At 41.9% G+C, this 19,798-nt stretch overlaps 1 protein-coding gene across 2 annotated transcripts in view; it reads right to left on the reverse strand.

Moving 5' to 3' along the window:
• LOC133604919 (IgGFc-binding protein-like) overlaps nt 1-19,798 on the reverse strand; it is a 65,230-nt gene that overhangs the window by 27,941 nt on the left and 17,491 nt on the right. For both annotated transcript variants that reach the window (XM_072913085.1, XM_072913084.1), the window contains 10 exons: nt 19,349-19,469; nt 18,948-19,277; nt 17,214-17,385; nt 15,364-15,461; nt 11,109-11,239; nt 10,410-10,579; nt 10,026-10,240; nt 9,773-9,967; nt 2,743-2,928; nt 1,764-2,179 (listed from right to left, as the gene is read on the reverse strand). In XM_072913085.1, the coding sequence (XP_072769186.1) occupies nt 1,764-2,179; nt 2,743-2,928; nt 9,773-9,967; nt 10,026-10,240; nt 10,410-10,579; nt 11,109-11,239; nt 15,364-15,461; nt 17,214-17,385; nt 18,948-19,277; nt 19,349-19,469 (2,034 nt within the window). The remainder of the gene's footprint in view (nt 1-1,763; nt 2,180-2,742; nt 2,929-9,772; nt 9,968-10,025; nt 10,241-10,409; nt 10,580-11,108; nt 11,240-15,363; nt 15,462-17,213; nt 17,386-18,947; nt 19,278-19,348; nt 19,470-19,798) is intronic.

Below are 19,798 nucleotides of genomic sequence, written 5' to 3' on the forward strand. Positions count from 1 at the left end.
AAGTAAAAAGTATGTTGTAAAAAAACTACTCAAGTACTGAGTAACTGATGAGTAACATACACACACATATCATATATATATATATATATATATATATATATACATACACACACACACACATATATATATATATATATATATATATACACACACATATATATATATATATATATATATATATATATATATATATATATATATATATATATATATATATATATATATATACATACATTGATATATACAGTATATAATTTTTTTTATTTTTTTTGCCGTTTTTGTTTACATGTTAATAGTGTTTTAATGAATATACATGCATGTTTAACACATATAGATTCATTTCTTTCATGAAGACAAGAATATAAGTTGGTGTATTACCTGATTCTGATGACTTGCATTGATTGTAATCAGACAGTAGTGATGACAAACGTCCACGTTTTCAAATGGAGGAGAAAAAAAGTTCCTCCTTTCTGTCTAATACCACATGAAAGTGGTTGGTTTTTGGCATCTTATATGTCCAGCTTCCATATTCGTTATTATACACTTTACAAGAAATACATTGGCGGCAAACTCTGTAGCTTGCTAGCTTGTTTGCGAAGGCTTTCGGAGACTCTTATTTTGAAAGCGCAGGCGCGATGGAGCGGCACTTTTATTGTGAAGACAGGAACTGTGCAGTCAGTCTTTAGGCTTTTGACGGGGCGTAAAAATTTTTATTTTTTCCTTCACACTTTTGATTGATTGATTGGAACTTGTATTAGTAGATTGCACAGTACAGTACATATTCCGTACAATTGATCACTAAATGGTAACACCCCAATAAGTTTTTCAACTTGTTTAAGTCAGGTCATGTGACCACCTGGCTCTGTTTGATTGGTCCAACGTCACCAGTGACTGCATCTGATTGGTGGAACGGAGTGAACGTCACCAGTGACTGTATTTGTTGAAACGCAGGCACTATGAAGGCCTGTCTGACAGACCAAAACAAACAAAGCGTGCATTAACAGATCGATAAAAATTAGTAGCGAGTAGCGAGCTGAATGTAGATAAAAGTAGCGGAGTAAAAGTAGCGTTTCTTCTCTATAAATATACTCAAGTAAAAGTAAAAGTATGTTGCATTAAAACTACTCTTAGAAGTACAATTTATCCCAAAAGTTACTCAAGTAGATGTAACGGAGTAAATGTAGCGCGTTACTACCCACCTCTGAGCAGCACATGGACCCTTGTTTACTTTTTTAACCAATGATAAGCAGATTTGTATCCGACACCGCTCTTAGCCAATCATTTGATACGTTACTGCGTTGGGGGCATTTTTTACGGTCTTTGATTGGCTATCGCGCTGCAGCCCAGCAAAGATGAAAAAACTCTGCTCTTCAAGCCTAGTGCCTCAAAAGGAGGACAAATACGTGTCCGGCTTGAAGCTGCGCCGGACGCCGGACAGGGCATTAAAAATCCAGACTGTCCGGCCTAAATCCGGACACCTGGTCACCCTAATAATAGAGAAGAAGAGTAGTAAGGCATAGATGCTAACAGTTAGCATGCTATCACCTGAAAGACAGCGATACGTGCTAAAAGTTCTAAAGTTCTATAATCATTTTACTTAGGACCGTCTAAGTTTGGAAAATGATGCAAACAGCTCAAATGCTAACAGTTAGCAATTGCCAAGATGGTAAACTGAGGTTCTACTGTGTTCTAGTTTCTGGGACCTCCATTGGAGACGTTGAGATGGTTTGAGGGTAGAAGATGGAGTTTGGAGATGTTCCTACCTGACGCAGGTATCAAAGTGGGCTGTCGGCGCTATGGAGGCGTGACATCCTGCCAAAGGTCCCAGCGGGTCCTTGATGACGCCACAGGCGTCTTCAGCCTCCGGGGTCTTGGGTCCAGCCGTGTCGGGACAGGGCGTGTCTCCGCAGCCGGTCCCACAGGCCACGCCTTCCTTCTCCGCCACCAACGCCGAGATGTTTGACGGCGGCTCGTCCGACGCGAGGCCGTCGAAGTTCCCGCAGAGACCGGCTGGTAGACCTCCGTAGGTGGACGGGATCTGGAGGATGACGCCTGCCACGCAGTCGAAGACCAGCTTGAGGTGGAAGTCCGTCTGGACCACCACGTTGATGCCGCTCTGATACACTAGCACTTGTCCGTCCGCTAGCCACGCGGGAAGGGGCACTCTGACGTCGTCCACCTGACTCACACAAACACACCACGTAGCTTTGTGCTAATACAAAGAACAATTAGCATGCTAACCACCTAAAAGGAGACCGCTATGTACCAAAAGTGCTATAGTGATCTTACGCAGAAACATGTACAAAATGCTAACAGTTAGTGTGCTACCATACGGAAAGACAGTCTGTGATGGTTTTAGCTTGTATCTTTTAAATATAAAACATTAATTAAATTAGTTAGCATGTTATGCATGCTCGAGGAACTACACAGTACCAGACCACCAACCACCTAAAAGGATACCTCTAAGTACTAAAAGTGCTATTGCAGATTTATGGTGATTTTACACACACAAAAAAAAAAAAGAGTTAAATGCTAACAGTTAGCATGCTACCACCCAGAAAGAAATTGCAATGGCAGTTCTGTAGTGGTTTTATATCATGCGCATATGCTAACAGTTAGCATGCAACCACCTAAAGGGATACCTCTAAGTACCGAAAGTGCTACGGCAGTTTTATGGTGAGTTCATACCAAAAATGTAGCTGATGCTCACATGCTAACAGTTAGCATGCTAGCAAGAAGTACCTTGATGGCCCACACGACGCCCGCCTCCATGGTGAGCTGCATGTCGTAGACTTGGAGCTCCACAGTTCGAGAGACTCCGGCACCTTTGGTGCTGTGCTGCTGGACCAGGACGGAATACGCCGGCACACCTTCTCCCCCCTCCACCTCGGACATCGTCAACACGCAGTCTCCCGAGACAGGATAAGTCTGCCAGACACATTGACTCTACCACATTGGTCGTGTACAACTGGGATGATGACAATTATTGCACATTTCAATAAAAACCTTTTTTGTGGATGATTGGTTCAATCCAGGAGAAAAACAGGCTTTGGTTTATTCAGCCATTTTGTGCCCGGCAGCACATGCATTGTTTTTTCATTCTTATCATTGTAGGGATCGGACTTTATTCAAGTTGAATTCTTTCAAACGGTGACACCACAGGGCTAGTGACAGGTATGCGTGTTTAGTGGAGGGTCGTCCCCATACCGATAGTTTGCTATTTCCATACTTTTCAAAATAAGTAGTGACACAACCCGAGTGAGGATCTAGAAAAGGTATCTTACGCTCCTGGGATTTGTAGTCCTTGACAGCATTGATCAGCTAGAGACAGAGTCCGGTGCAACTCCTATTTTGATATTTTTCCCCGGAAAGTCTGCCGCCTGTACCGGATCCTCGAATCTGGGAGTCTGGCCGTTGGATCAAGTGATCCACAACGTCGCCATGATGAGGAGTCCAAACTTTACATGAAAGTCGGCTCGTTTCCGAGCTACGGCCGGAGTAAAGTCCGGAAAAAATCTAAATCCTCTTACCCGTAAAACATAGCGGTGAAGCCTTTCCCTCCCCTCATAGATTCTAGTTCCGGACTTGAAATAAATTCACTGGTACAATGAGGAGTTTGCCATCTTTGGGCCTAGCATGCAGGGTGGGTGCTTGTCGTCAAACTGTAGTACCTCTGGCAACAACACTGTCCGAGTAAAAGTCAACAAGACTTTGACAAACTTAAATAGAAGTCATGTTAGCCAAAGCGAGCCCAGAACAAAGCCAGTAGCAACACTACCCCAGTAAGGATCTAGAAAGGTATCTTACGCTCCTGGGATTTGTAGTCCTAGACAGCATTAATCAGCTAGCATGTTAGTGTGCCCCCGAGACAGAGTTCGGTGCAACTCCTATTTTGATATTTTTCCCCGCAAAGTCTGCCGCCTGTACCGGGTCCTCGAATCTGGGAGTTTGGCCGTTGGATCAAGTGATCCGCAACGTCGCCAAGAGGAGTCCAAACTTCACGTCGGGACACGAAAGGCGGCTCGTTTCCGAGCTACGGCCGGAGTAAAGTCCGGAAAAAATCTAAATCCTCTTACCCGTATAAGATAGCGGTGAAGCCTTTCCCTCCCCTCATAGATTCTAGTTCCGGACTTGAAATAAATTCACTGGTACAATGAGGAGTTTGGCCATCTTTAGGCCTAGCATGCAGGGTGGGTTCTTGTCGTGAAGCTGTAGCACCTCTGGCAACAACACTGTCCGAGTCAAAGTCAATAAGACTTTGACAAACTTAAATAGTAGTCATGTTAGCCAAAGCGAGCCCAGAACAAAGCCAGTAGCAACACTACCCCAGTAAGGATCTAGAAAGGTATATTACGCTCCTGGGATTTGTAGTCCTAGACAGCATTAATCAGCTAGCATGTTAGTGTGCCCCCGAGACAGAGTTCGGTGCAACTCTTATTTTGATATTTTTCCCCGCAAAGTCTGCCGCCTGTACCGGGTCCTCGAATCTGGGAGTTTGGCCGTTGGATCAAGTGATCCGCAACGTCGCCAAGAGGAGTCCAAACTTCACGTCGGGACACGAAAGGCGGCTCGTTTCCGAGCTACGGCCGGAGTAAAGTCCGGAAAAAATCGAAATCTTCTTACCCGTATAAGATAGCGGTGAAGCCTTTCCCTCCCCTCATAGATTCTAGTTCCGGACTTGAAATAAAGTCACTGGTACAATGAGGAGTTTGGCCATCTTTAGGCCTAGCATGCAGGGTGGGTTCTTGTCGTCAGGCTGTAGCACCTCTGGCAACAACACTGTCCGAGTCAAAGTCAATAAGACTTTGACAAACTTAAATAGTAGTCATGTTAGCCAAAGCGAGCCCTGAACAAAGCCAGTAGCAACACTACCCCAGTAAGGATCTAGAAAGGTATCTTACGCTCCTGGGATTTGTAGTCCTAGACAGCATTAATCAGCTAGCATGTTAGTGTGCCCTCGAGACAGAGTTCGGTGCAACTCCTATTTTGATATTTTTCCCCGCAAAGTCTGCCGCCTGTACCGGGTCCTCGAATCTGGGAGTTTGGCCGTTGGATCAAGTGATCCGCAACGTCGCCAAGAGGAGTCCAAACTTCACGTCGGGACACGAAAGGCGGCTCGTTTCCGAGCTACGGCCGGAGTAAAGTCCGGAAAAAATCGAAATCTTCTTACCCGTATAAGATAGCAGTGAAGCCTTTCCCTCCCCTCATAGATTCTAGTTCCGGACTTGAAATAAAGTCACTGGTACAATGAGGAGTTTGGCCATCTTTAGGCCTAGCATGCAGGGTGGGTTCTTGTCGTCAGGCTGTAGCACCTCTGGCAACAACACTGTCCGAGTCAAAGTCAATAAGACTTTGACAAACTTAAATAGTAGTCATGTTAGCCAAAGCGAGCCCAGAACAAAGCCAGTAGCAACACTACCCCAGTGAGGATCTAAAAAGGTATCTTACGCTCCTGGGATTTGTAGTCCTAGACAGCATTAATCAGCTAGCATGTTAGTGTGCCCCCGAGACAGAGTTCGGTGCAACTCCTATTTTGATATTTTTCCCCGCAAAGTCTGCCGCCTGTACCGGGTCCTCGAATCTGGGAGTTTGGCCGTTGGATCAAGTGATCCGCAACGTCGCCAAGAGGAGTCCAAACTTCACGTCGGGACACGAAAGGCGGCTCGTTTCCGAGCTACGGCCGGAGTAAAGTCCGGAAAAAATCTAAATCCTCTTACCCGTATAAGATAGCGGTGAAGCCTTTCCCTCCCCTCATAGATTCTAGTTCCGGACTTGAAATAAATTCACTGGTACAATGAGGAGTTTGGCCATCTTTAGGCCTAGCATGCAGGGTGGGTTCTTGTCGTGAAGCTGTAGCACCTCTGGCAACAACACTGTCCGAGTCAAAGTCAATAAGACTTTGACAAACTTAAATAGTAGTCATGTTAGCCAAAGCGAGCCCAGAACAAAGCCAGTAGCAACACTACCCCAGTAAGGATCTAGAAAGGTATCTTACGCTCCTGGGATTTGTAGTCCTAGACAGCATTAATCAGCTAGCATGTTAGTGTGCCCCCGAGACAGAGTTCGGTGCAACTCTTATTTTGATATTTTTCCCCGCAAAGTCTGCCGCCTGTACCGGGTCCTCGAATCTGGGAGTTTGGCCGTTGGATCAAGTGATCCGCAACGTCGCCAAGAGGAGTCCAAACTTCACGTCGGGACACGAAAGGCGGCTCGTTTCCGAGCTACGGCCGGAGTAAAGTCCGGAAAAAATCGAAATCTTCTTACCCGTATAAGATAGCGGTGAAGCCTTTCCCTCCCCTCATAGATTCTAGTTCCGGACTTGAAATAAAGTCACTGGTACAATGAGGAGTTTGGCCATCTTTAGGCCTAGCATGCAGGGTGGGTTCTTGTCGTCAGGCTGTAGCACCTCTGGCAACAACACTGTCCGAGTCAAAGTCAATAAGACTTTGACAAACTTAAATAGTAGTCATGTTAGCCAAAGCGAGCCCTGAACAAAGCCAGTAGCAACACTACCCCAGTAAGGATCTAGAAAGGTATCTTACGCTCCTGGGATTTGTAGTCCTAGACAGCATTAATCAGCTAGCATGTTAGTGTGCCCTCGAGACAGAGTTCGGTGCAACTCCTATTTTGATATTTTTCCCCGCAAAGTCTGCCGCCTGTACCGGGTCCTCGAATCTGGGAGTTTGGCCGTTGGATCAAGTGATCCGCAACGTCGCCAAGAGGAGTCCAAACTTCACGTCGGGACACGAAAGGCGGCTCGTTTCCGAGCTACGGCCGGAGTAAAGTCCGGAAAAAATCGAAATCTTCTTACCCGTATAAGATAGCAGTGAAGCCTTTCCCTCCCCTCATAGATTCTAGTTCCGGACTTGAAATAAAGTCACTGGTACAATGAGGAGTTTGGCCATCTTTAGGCCTAGCATGCAGGGTGGGTTCTTGTCGTCAGGCTGTAGCACCTCTGGCAACAACACTGTCCGCAAAGTCTGCCGCCTGTACCGGGTCCTCGAATCTGGCCGTTGGATCAAGTGATCCACAACGTCGCCAAGAGGAGTCCAAACTTCACGTCGGGACACGAAAGGCGGCTCGTTTCCGAGCTACGACCGGAGTAAAGTTCGGAAAAAATCGAAATCTTCTTACCCATATAAGATAGCGGTGAAGCCTCGCCCCTCCCCTAGTAGATTCTAGTTCCAGACTTGAAATAAATTCACTGATACAATGAGGAGTTATGGCCGGAGTAAAGTCAAGTCCTTGTTTACCAGTACAGGACAGCGGAGAAGCCTCACAACAAGGTTACAACAAGGAGGTTGGCCATCTTTAGGCCCAAGGCATGCAGGGTCCGGTTGGGCACGGTCCAACTCAGTGGGGCGAGGGCCCTCACAGCCCACCACGCTGATATTTTTCCAGCAGATCGTCGCATTCCTTTAGCAAGTTAGCTTGTTGACGCGAGCACGAATGTCTGTTAGTTGGTTAGCATTAGCATTGGCAGCGAGCTGCAGGCCCGCTATGGGACGAGAGAATGCTCTGGAATGGATGTTGTGGATGTTGTGGATGTCCACTCGCATTTCGTTCATCGTCCGACTTACAAAATGGCCGAGACGACAACCGACCCCTCCGTGGTGTCCGGATCCGGAGACGCACAAGGTTTGGTGCAGCCTGGCTGGTCAAATTTTCCTCGGCCAGACTTCGTGGAATTTACAGGTGCAATGATACAAAAAGAAGCTTTGCACGACAAGTTAGTCAAACAAATGTTCAAACTGGTGGGCGGAGTTAACCAAAGTGCCAAACGTCACATTTCCAATGAGCCACCGCAAAGTCCGCTATCAAGCAGGCGATACATGCTACTAGTTATTAGCATTAGCCATTTTTAATGTGGCGATACATGCTAGTAGTTATTAGCATTAGCAATTTTTAATGTGGCGATACATGCTAGTAGTTATTAGCATTAGCACTTATTAATGTGGCGATACATGCTATTAGTTATTAGCATTAGCACTTTTTAATGTGGCGATACATGCTACTAGTTATTAGCATTAGCACTTATTAATGTGGCGACACAAGCTATTAGTTATTAGCATTAGCACTTTTTAATGTGGCGATACATGTTATTAGTTATTAGCATTAGCAATTTTTAATGTGGCGATACATGCTAGTAGTTATTAGCATTAGCACTTATTAATGTGGCGATACATGCTATTAGTTATTAGCATTAGCACTTTTTAACATGGCGATACATGCTACTAGTTATTAGCATTAGCACTTATTAATGTGGCGATACATGCTATTAGTTATTAGCATTAGCACTTTTTAATGTGGCGATACATGTTATTAGTTATTAGCATTAGCAATTTTTAATGTGGCGATACATGCTACTAGTTATAAACATTAGCACTTTTTAATGTGGCGATACATGCTATTAGTTATTAGCATTAGTAATTTTTAATATGGCGATATATGCTATTAATTATTAGCATTAGCACTTTTTAATGTGGCGATACATGCTATTAGTTATTAGCATTAGCAATTTTTAATAGGGCGATATATGCTATTAGTTATTAGCATTAGCAATTTTTTATGTGGCGCTACATGCTATTAGTTACTAGCATTAACAATGTTTAATGTGGCGATACATGCTACTAGTTACTAGCATCAACAATGTTTAATGTAGCGATACATGCTACTAGTTATTAACATTGACAATGTTAATGTGGCGATACATGCTAATAGTTACTAGCATTAACGATGTTTAATGTGGCGATACATGCTACTAGTTACTAGCATTAATAATGTATAATGTGGCGATACATGCTACTAGTTATTAACATTGACAATGTTAATGTGGCGATACATGCTACTAGTTACTAGCATTAACAATGTTTAATGTGGCGATACATGCTACTAGTTACTAGCATTAACAATGTTTAATGTGGCAATACATGCTAATAGTTACTAGCATTAACAATGTTTAATGTGGCGATACATGCTACTAGTTACTAGCATTAATAATGTTTAATGTGGCGATACATGCTACTAGTTATTAACATTGACAATGTTAATGTGGAGATACATGCTACTAGTTACTAGCATTAACAATGTTTAATGTGGCGATACATGCTACAAGTTACTAGCATTAACAATGTTTAATATGGCGATACATGCTACTAGTTACTAGCATTAACAATGTTTAATGTGGCGATATATGCTACTAGTTACTAGTATTAACCATGTTTAACGTGGCGATACATGCTACTAGTTACTAGCATTAACAATGTTTAATGTGGCGATACATGCTACTAGTTACTAGTATTAACAATGTTTAATGTGGCTATACATGCTACTAGTTATTAACATTGACAATGTTAATGTGGCGATACATACTACTAGTTACTAGCATTAACAATGTTTAATGTGGCGATACATGCTACTAGTTATTAACATTGACAATGTTAATGTGGCGATACATACTACTAGTTACTAGCATTAACAATGTTTAATGTGGCGGTACATGCTACTAGTTAACATTGACAATGTTAATGTGGCGATACATGCTACTAGTTACTAGCATTAACAATGTTTAATGTGGCGATACATGCTACTAGTTATTAACATTGACCATGTTAATGTGGCGATACATGCTACTAGTTACTAGCATTAACAATTTTTAATGTGGCGATACATGCTAGTGATTATTAGCATTGATAACGTCATATTTTGTTCAGTGTTTTGCCACCCTAAGGCCAAGTTTATTAGTAAAAAGGTGATAAAAGAAGTACTCTACCTGTCCATCAAAGGATCGGACTGAGGCCAGCCCGTAGACAAAACAGGAAGCGACGCTGGTGGGCGCGCACGAGGCCTCGCCGTCCGCCACGACACATTCCTCGCCATGCGGGCAGCGGAAGTGCAGGTCACACGTCACCTGCCCGCTGTCTCCGCACACGCAGCGAGTGTCACATGACATGTCGGGGTGGAACACCTGAGGGGGAGGAGGAGCTTGAGCGGCGGCGAGGTGTGGCGCGGGCGAGGAAGCGTACCTGTGCGCGGGCGTAGTAGCGTCCCAGGTGGCGACAGCCGCACTCGGCCAGAGGAAGACAGCGGTCGTGACTCAGCAGGAAGCCCTGGTCGCACACGCAGCCCTCCAGGCAGGGGGAGTTGTCGTCACAACCCTCGGGGGGAGCCAGGCCGCTGCAGGTGAGCTGGCAGGGCGGCGCACACACCTGGTAGTGACTGTTGGCGCCACACGAGGGCGCTGCACACATGAGTCAAACTTTTACAGTATATACAGTATATATATTTGAACAGTATATACAGTATATATATTTGAACAGTATATATATTTGAACAGTATATATATTTGAACAGTATATACAGTATATCTATTTGATGTTAAGGTGTGAGGAATAAAAAGGTTTTCTTACGACAAAACTCTGGCGTCCTCCATGTCTCCAAGATGGCGCCGGCCTCCTGACACGTGGCGCTGAAAGCTGATAGGCTGTTGCAAAGGGCGGAGGCGTGGCCTTTGAAGGCGCACATATCGTATACGCAGTCCGCCAGGAAGTGGGTGTGATCCAGTTTGTCGTGACATTGGCTGTGTGGACCAAACACTACACTTTATGAAGAATATTGCTAGGAGCTAGCATGCTACTGATTATTAGCATTAGCAATTTTTAATGTGGCGATACACGCTACTGATTATTAGCATTAACAATTTTTAATGTGGCGATACATGCTAGTGATTATTAGCATTAATAATTTATAATGTGGCGATACATGCTAGCGATTATTAGCATTAACAATTTTTAATGTGGCGATACATGCTAGCGATTATTAGCATTAACAATTTTTCATGCCCAAACAGTGCTGCCACCTAATGTGCTGGAAGTGCCACCGCAGAACACAATATACGACAATGTATCATAATCGGCTCATTTTGGACACGTATCGCGTATGAACACATGAACACAGACAAAAGTGTGTGGTCATCGGTACCGTATCGGTCCAAATGTGAAAGGTTAGGTCTTTCAAGAAAGGTCTTTAAAGGTTAGTATGTTGACACAGTAGTTAGGTAGTGTTTGAGTGAAGTGTGGTGGAGAAGGAGAGGGAGCGGGACAAAGCACCTGAAGGGACCGGAGGTGTCGGCCATGATGCCACAGTAGCGCCCCTGCTGGTAGTGCAGTACCAGTGCAGGGTGGCAGGAGGGACACTTGCCCGCAGGACAGTCGCTGGTGCAGCCTGGGTCTCCTCCCGCCTGCACTCAAGTCAAATGAAACAAGCGCGCTTTAGTCGTCATGGCAACACCTGTCCGTCATTTCTCTTTGCCGTCGTCTGGAACCTTGACGAATTATTATTATTATTATTATTGTATTATCATTTAGATTAGTAGCAGCATTATTATTATTATTCAATTATGAATAAACAAACACACTTTTTATTATTATTATTATCAATATTATTATCATTACTATTATTAATATTACCTTCATTATTATCATTATCATCATTATTATTTTCATTATTATTATTACTAATATTGTATTATCATTATGATTAGTAGCAGCATTAGTATTATTATTATTAATTTACGAATAAACAAACACACATTTCATTATTATTATTATTATTATTATCACTGTTATTAATATTACATTCATTATTATGATCGTCATTATTATTTTCATTGGTATTTATATAAGTATTATAATTGGTAGTATTTTTTTTATTATTATTATTTTACATATAAACATTTAATTTACAACAGGGGTGTTAAACTACATACATACATATATTGTCAAGACTAGGACTATGGTGTGGTTTGTTTTCCCGTGGTGCAAATCGACTGGACCGGACATGGCGTGAAGGTAAATACATGTTTAATTTTACTCAAAAACAGGAACAAACAAAAGGCGCTCACAAGGCGGAGGTACAAACTTAGCGTATAAACATAAACTAGCACAAAGGCAGAACTATGGACATAAAACCAGTAAAACACTTACTGTGACGTGACCAGGGCAGCATGAAGTATGAAATTGCATGAAGCAAGAGTGTCAGGGGTTCAGAGCGTGAATGTGCAATGTCGCCAGGCTGACTGCCTGGCAACTACAGGCATAAATAGTGGGGACGTGATTAACAACAGGTGCGTGAGTCCAAATGAATCAGGTGCGTGACATGAAGACAGGTGAAAACTAATGGGTTGTCATGGAAACAAAAACAAACAAGAGTGCACAAAGAGTCCAAAAACCAAACCGAACATAATCAAAACAAAGCATGATCACACAGACATGACACATTATATATATATATATATACACATAAATGTGTGTGTATATGTGTGTATGTATGTATATGTATACATACATAATGTATATATAAACATATACAGTATACATACATACATACATATATAACCTACTCAGTGGCCTAGTGGTTAGAGTGTCCGCCCTGAGATGGGTAGGTTGTGAGTTCAAACCCCGGCCGAGTCATACCAAAGACTATAAAAATGGGAGCCATTACCTCCCTGCTTGGCACTCAGCATCAAGGGTTGGAATTGGGGGTTAAATCACCAAAAATGATTCCCGGGCGCGGCCACCACTGCTGCCCACTGCTCCCCTCACCTCCCAGGGGGTGATCAAGGGTGATGGGTCAAATGCAGAAAATAATTTCGCCACACCTAGTGTGTGTGTGACAATCATTGCTACTTTAACTTTAACTTTATACGTATATAATGAATAAGATACTCTTTAGGGTTCATATGTTTGTAAATCTGATTACACAGATAATCATCATGCAGATAAAAGGAAATATGGCATCCCTGATATCCAATGACAAAAACCGCTCCATGACCTGTATTGTGTACTGTGTACTGTGTACTGTGGTGTAGTGGGTCAAGGTGAGTAAACCAGGCGCTCCTTTTCTGCTCCAGGTGTTATAAACCTTCCCTCAGCTCTTTGTAAACAAACATAACCCTGACTGTTAGTTTCAGAGGAAGACATCATATTATTGTGTGAATGTTTGGAGCGTTCACACAGTAAATCATGTTTGGAGCGTTCACACAATAAATCATGTTTGGAGCGTTCACACAATAAATCATGTTTGGAGCATTCACACAATAAATCATGTTTGGAGCATTCACACAATAAATCATGTTTGGAGCATTCACACAATAAATCATGTATGGAGCGTTCACACAATAAATCATGTTTGGAGCATTCACACAATAAATCATGTTTGGAGCATTCACACAATACATCTTGTTTGGAGCATTCACACAATAAATCATGTTTGGAGCGTTCACACAATAAATCATGTATGGAGCGTTCACACAATAAATCATGTTTGGAGCATTCACACAATAAATCATGTTTGGAGCATTCACACAATACATCTTGTTTGGAGCATTCACACAATAAATCATGTTTGGAGTGTTCACACAATAAATCATGTTTGGAGCGTTCACACAATAAATCATGTTTGGAGCGTTCACACAATAAATCATGTTTGGAGCGTTCACACAATAAATCATGTTTGGAGCATTCACACAATAAATCATGTATGGAGCATTCACACAATAAATCATGTTTGGAGCGTTCACACAATAAATCATGTTTGGAGCGTTCACACAATAAATCATGTTTGGAGCGTTCACACAATAAATCATGTTTGGAGCGTCCGCACAATAAATCATGTTTGGAGCGTTCGCACAATAAATCATGTTTCGAGCGTTCGCACAATAAATCATGTTTGGAGGGTTCGCACAATAAATCATGTTTGGAGCGTTCGCACAATAAATCATGTTTGGAGCGTTCGCACAATAAATCATGTTTGGAGCGTTCGCACAATAAATCATGTTTGGAGCGTTCGCACAATAAATCATGTTTGGAGCGTTCGCACAATAAATCATGTTTGGAGCGTTCGCACAATAAATCATGTTTGGAGCGTTCGCACAATAAATCATGTTTGGAGCGTTCGCACAATAAATCATGTTTGGAGCGTTCACACAATAAATCATGTTTGGAGCGTTCACACAATAAATCATGTTTGGAGCATTCACACAATAAATCATGTTCGGAGCGTTCACACAATAAATCATGTTTGGAGCGTCCACACAATAAATCATGTTTGGAGCGTTCGCACAATAAATCATGTTTGGAGCGTTCGCACATTAAATCATGTTTGGAGCGTTCGCACAATAAATCATGTTTGGAGCGTTCGCACAATAAATCATGTTTGGAGCGTTCGCACAATAAATCATGTTTGGAGCGTTCACACAATAAATCATGTTTGGAGCATTCACACAATAAATCATGTTTGGAGCATTCACACAATAAATCATGTTTGGAGCGTTCACACAATAAATCATGTTTGGAGCATTCACACAATAAATCATGTTCGGAGCATTCACACAATAAATCATGTTTGGAGCGTCCACACAATAAATCATGTTTGGAGCGTTCACACAATAAATCATGTTTGGAGCATTCACACAATAAATCATGTTTGGAGCGTTCACACAATAAATCATGTTTGGAGCATTCACACAATAAATCATGTTCGGAGCATTCACACAATAAATCATGTTTGGAGCGTCCACACAATAAATCATGTTTGGAGCGTTCACACAATAAATCATGTTCGGAGCATTCACACAATAAATCATGTTTGGAGCATTCACACAATAAATCATGTTCGGAGCGTTCACACAATAAATCATGTTTGGAGCGTCCACACAATAAATCATGTTTGGAGCGTTCGCACAATAAATCATGTTTGGAGCGTTCGCACATTAAATCATGTTTGGAGCGTTCGCACAATAAATCATGTTTGGAGCGTTCGCACAATAAATCATGTTTGGAGCGTTCGCACAATAAATCATGTTTGGAGCGTTCACACAATAAATCATGTTTGGAGCATTCACACAATAAATCATGTTTGGAGCATTCACACAATAAATCATGTTTGGAGCGTTCACACAATAAATCATGTTTGGAGCATTCACACAATAAATCATGTTCGGAGCATTCACACAATAAATCATGTTTGGAGCGTCCACACAATAAATCATGTTTGGAGCGTTCACACAATAAATCATGTTTGGAGCATTCACACAATAAATCATGTTTGGAGCGTTCACACAATAAATCATGTTTGGAGCATTCACACAATAAATCATGTTCGGAGCATTCACACAATAAATCATGTTTGGAGCGTCCACACAATAAATCATGTTTGGAGCGTTCACACAATAAATCATGTTTGGAGCATTCACACAATAAATCATGTTTGGAGCATTCACACAATAAATCATGGCCACATGTCATGTGTTGACATGTGCAAAAAGAAAGGAAATAACTGTCAGTAAAAGTCAAAAAGCGTCACCTTCCAGCTGTGGCCCAGCGCGGTGGCGTGCTCGGCCTGACTGCCGTCGGCTTGCAGCATGTCGTCCGCTGGATCTGCGTTGTAGTTCCCACACAGACCTGAGGAGGGCAACACAGATCACCATCCTAGCCCCTTCCTGCTGCGGCACTGCTAACATCTTCCGTCTACAATGTTCACATGTCTCTTAGTAACGTCCCAGACCACATTGACGTGGATGACAGCAGAGTTGACAAACTAAGATAAGTGACTAAAGTGAAGTGTTTTACACCAAAGTCGCTTTTTTAAACACTCTTTAGCATTTCAATATTAGCATGCTAGCTTTTTTTTACTTCTTTTGCAGTTACTTGACGCATGTTACCTGTTAGCTCGCTAACGTTTGCGTACAACCGTAGCATTTTCAACACATTTTTCCATATTGTTGTACTTAACACATGTTACAGTTAGCATTTTAGCTTGCTAACACTGGCATGCTAGCTTTTTTAGCTAATGTAGCAGGTATTTAGCATATTTCTGTATTTCACTAATGCAAACTGTAAGCATGTTATTGTTAGCATGTTAGCATTGCAACTTTTGTTTTGATTGTTTTGCTCCTACTTTTTGTTATTTCTGCCCAGCTAGCTAAGTGCTAGCATTTCAATTTGGCTTTAACTCTTCAGAATCACATGAAACTTTGCCCAAAACTGCATTTTTATAAATAGTTGACAAGAAGAATGTATAAATGTTGCTGCTTTTGAAGGTGAAAACTCCCAAAATGATCCCTGGCATGTTTTGATCTGTTTGGGCACGCCTGGTTTAGACTCAAAGCAACACCACATCCAAACATTTGCATCTGGATGTTCCTGATGAGTGAGTGTTCCTACCAGAATGTTCCTACCTAGATGTTCCTGATGAGTGAGTGTTCCTACCAGAATGTTCCTACCTAGATGTTCCTGATGAGTGAGTGTTCCTACCAGAATGTTCCTACCTAGATGTTCCTGATGAGTGAGTGTTCCTACCAGAATGTTCCTACCTAGATGTTCCTGATGAGTGAATGTTCCTACCAGAATGTTCCTACCTAGCTGTTCCTGATGAGTGAATGTTCCTACCAGAATGTTCCTACCTAGATGTTCCTGATGAGTGAATGTTCCTACCAGAATGTTCCTACCTAGATGTTCCTGATGAGTGAATGTTCCTACCAGAATGTTCCTACCTAGATGTTCCTGATGAGTGAATGTTCCTACCAGAATGTTCCTACCTAGATGTTCCTGATGAGTGAATGTTCCTACCAGAATGTTCCTACCTAGATGTTCCTGATGAGTGAATGTTCCTACCAGAATGTTCCTACCTAGATGTTCCTGATGAGTGAATGTTCCTACCAGAATGCTCCTACCTAGATGTTCCTGATGAGTGAATGTTCCTACCAGAATGTTCCTACCTAGATGTTCCTGATGAGTGAGTGTTCCTACCAGAATGTTCCTACCTAGATGTTCCTGATGAGTGAATGTTCCTACCAGAATGTTCCTACCTAGATGTTCCTGATGAGTGAGTGTTCCTACCAGAATGTTCCTACCTAGATGTTCCTGATGAGTGAATGTTCCTACCAGAATGTTCCTACCTAGATGTTCCTGATGAGTGAGTGTTCCTACTAGAATGTTCCTACCTAGATGTTCCTGATGAGTGAATGTTCCTACCAGAATGTTCCTACCTAGATGTTCCTGATGAGTGAATGTTCCTACCAGAATGTTCCTACCTAGATGTTCCTGATGAGTGAATGTTCCTACCAGAATGTTCCTACCTAGATGTTCCTGATGAGTGAGTGTTCTTACCAGAATGTTCCTACCTAGATGTTCCTGATGAGTGAATGTTCCTACCAGACGTGGCTGAGGCGTAGGAGCCGGGAAGCGTCAGAGCAACATGGCTGTTCCAGTTGAACTTGAGAGTCAAACCAAAAGAAGTGGTCGCCATGGCGAAGTAGCCTCTCCGGAATAAGGACAGCTCACCGTTGTCGGTGATGTACGGCAAATTGATGACTCGGCTGTTCAGCTGCAGCAAGCAAACCCAAAGAATCATGAACTCACACCCGACTGTGTTTGAATGAAGGTGTCCAAGATACACACACCTTCATAACAATATGTACTATACACATATATATAATGTAGTAACACACACCTTTATAACAATATGTAATATGTACAATATACACACTGCAAGTATATATATTTAATGTAGTAACAGACACCTTCATAACAATATGTAATATGTACAATATACACACTGCAAGTATATATATAATGTAGTAACAGACACCTTCATAACAATATGTAATATGTACAATATACACACTGCAAGTATATATATATAATGTAGTAACAGACACCTTCATAACAATATGTAATATGTACAATATACACACTGCAAGTATATATATAATGTAGTAACAGACACCTTCATAACAACATGTAATATGTACAATATACACACTGCAAGTATATATATAATGTAGTAACAGACACCTTCATAACAATATGTAATATGTACAATATACACACTGCAAGTATATATATAATGTAGTAACAGACACCTTCATAACAATAGGTAATATGTACAATATACACACTGCAAGTATATATATAATGTAGTAACAGACACTTTCATAACAATATGTAATATGTACAATATACACACTGCAAGTATATATATAATGTAGTAACAGACACCTTCATAACAATGTGTAATATGTACAATATACACACTGCAAGTATATATATAATGTAGTAACAGACACTTTCATAACAATATGTAATATGTACAATATACACACTGCAAGTATATATATAATGTAGTAACAGACACCTTCATAACAACATGTAATATGTACAATATACACACTGCAAGTATATATATAATGTAGTAACAGACACCTTCATAACAATATGTAATATGTACAATATACACACTGCAAGTATATATATAATGTAGTAACAGACACCTTCATAACAATATGTAATATGTACAATATACACACTGCAAGTATATATATAATGTAGTAACAGACACCTTCATAACAATATGTAATATGTACAATATACACACTGCAAGTATATATATAATGTAGTAACAGACACCTTCATAACAATATGTAATATGTACAATATACACACTGCAAGTATATGTATAATGTAGTAACAGACACCTTCATAACAACATGTAATATGTGGACAGCCTTCCCAGAAGAGTTGAAGCTGTAATAGCTGCAAAAGGTCATATGTGTTAGGACTGGGATGGCACTTCAAGGTCATATGTGAGTCAAGTTAGGTGACCAAATACTTTTGTCAATAAAGTGTAAGTAGAAAAGTGAAGTGGTGTGCAAGGTCAACAACAGTAAAGATTCTAAATGGATTCAATAAGCGAAGAAGCGGAACAAGATGGATGGACGTGACTGTGCTGTCTTCAGCTGAGCAAGCAGCAAACTGATGAGCAGGACTTGAGAAACAAGAGTTTGGAGCTGCTCACAAAGCGGGTGAAGTTCCTAAATAAGGTGGTGCTGTACTGAAAGCATGTCTTTCTTGCTAGCAATAATCCAATTCCTCAGTAGGATGACTTACCAGTACTTTACCCGGGCTGGCACGACTCATGCTGACCGTGTGGCCAAGGACGGTCAGGGACACGGACTTGGTGTAGGACACACCTTTGTTGCCGCCTCTGTTCTCGTTCTGGACCAGCACCTGAAAGGGTACCAGGTCCTGGTGTGGACCTGCGGTGTGTTGGGACAGGATGTAGGTGCAAGTGCCCTGGAAGTCAAAGCGCCGATTGTCAAAGGTCCGGTAGTGCGGGTCTCCCACCGCCTGGCAGGTGGCGTAGGAAAGTGGGTAGCAGTCTCTCACGCCCGCCTTCAGGGCACAGTGCTCGCTCTTCTTGCAGCCCACCCGTGTGCACTAGACGGGAAATGAGGTGCAAAATAAATGACAAAAAGACTTCAGCCAGGTTTCAATGTCTCCTCTTCTACCTTCACGCTGCCTTGGAGGCAACCACACCTGCTGGAACAACTGCTGTCTGCCCAGAAACTGCTGCCTGATGGGTAATATTGGTCCTGGTGCCGACATCCGCAGCTAGACTGAAGGACACACCTGAAAACATTTCACTGGTTATTATTTCTCATAGAGCACACCTATTTATTATGCTGAAATATATGTACATATATACATAGTGGTGGTCAAATTGAATTTTTGACCACTCCTCTTGACCACTAAATTGCTGCAGTTCAGCTAAATGTGTTGCTTTTCTGACATGGACTTGTTTCTTCAGCATTGTCCACACCTTTAAGTCAAGACTTTGGGAAAGCCATTCTAAAACCTTCATTCTAGCCTGATTTAGCCATTCCTTTACCATTTTTGAGGTGTGTTTGGGGTCATTGTCCTGTTGGAACACCCAACTGCGCCCAAGACCCAACCTCCGG

The sequence above is a fragment of the Nerophis lumbriciformis genome, linkage group LG04, assembly GCF_033978685.3.
Source record: "Nerophis lumbriciformis linkage group LG04, RoL_Nlum_v2.1, whole genome shotgun sequence".
Lineage (NCBI taxonomy): Eukaryota > Metazoa > Chordata > Actinopteri > Syngnathiformes > Syngnathidae > Nerophis > Nerophis lumbriciformis.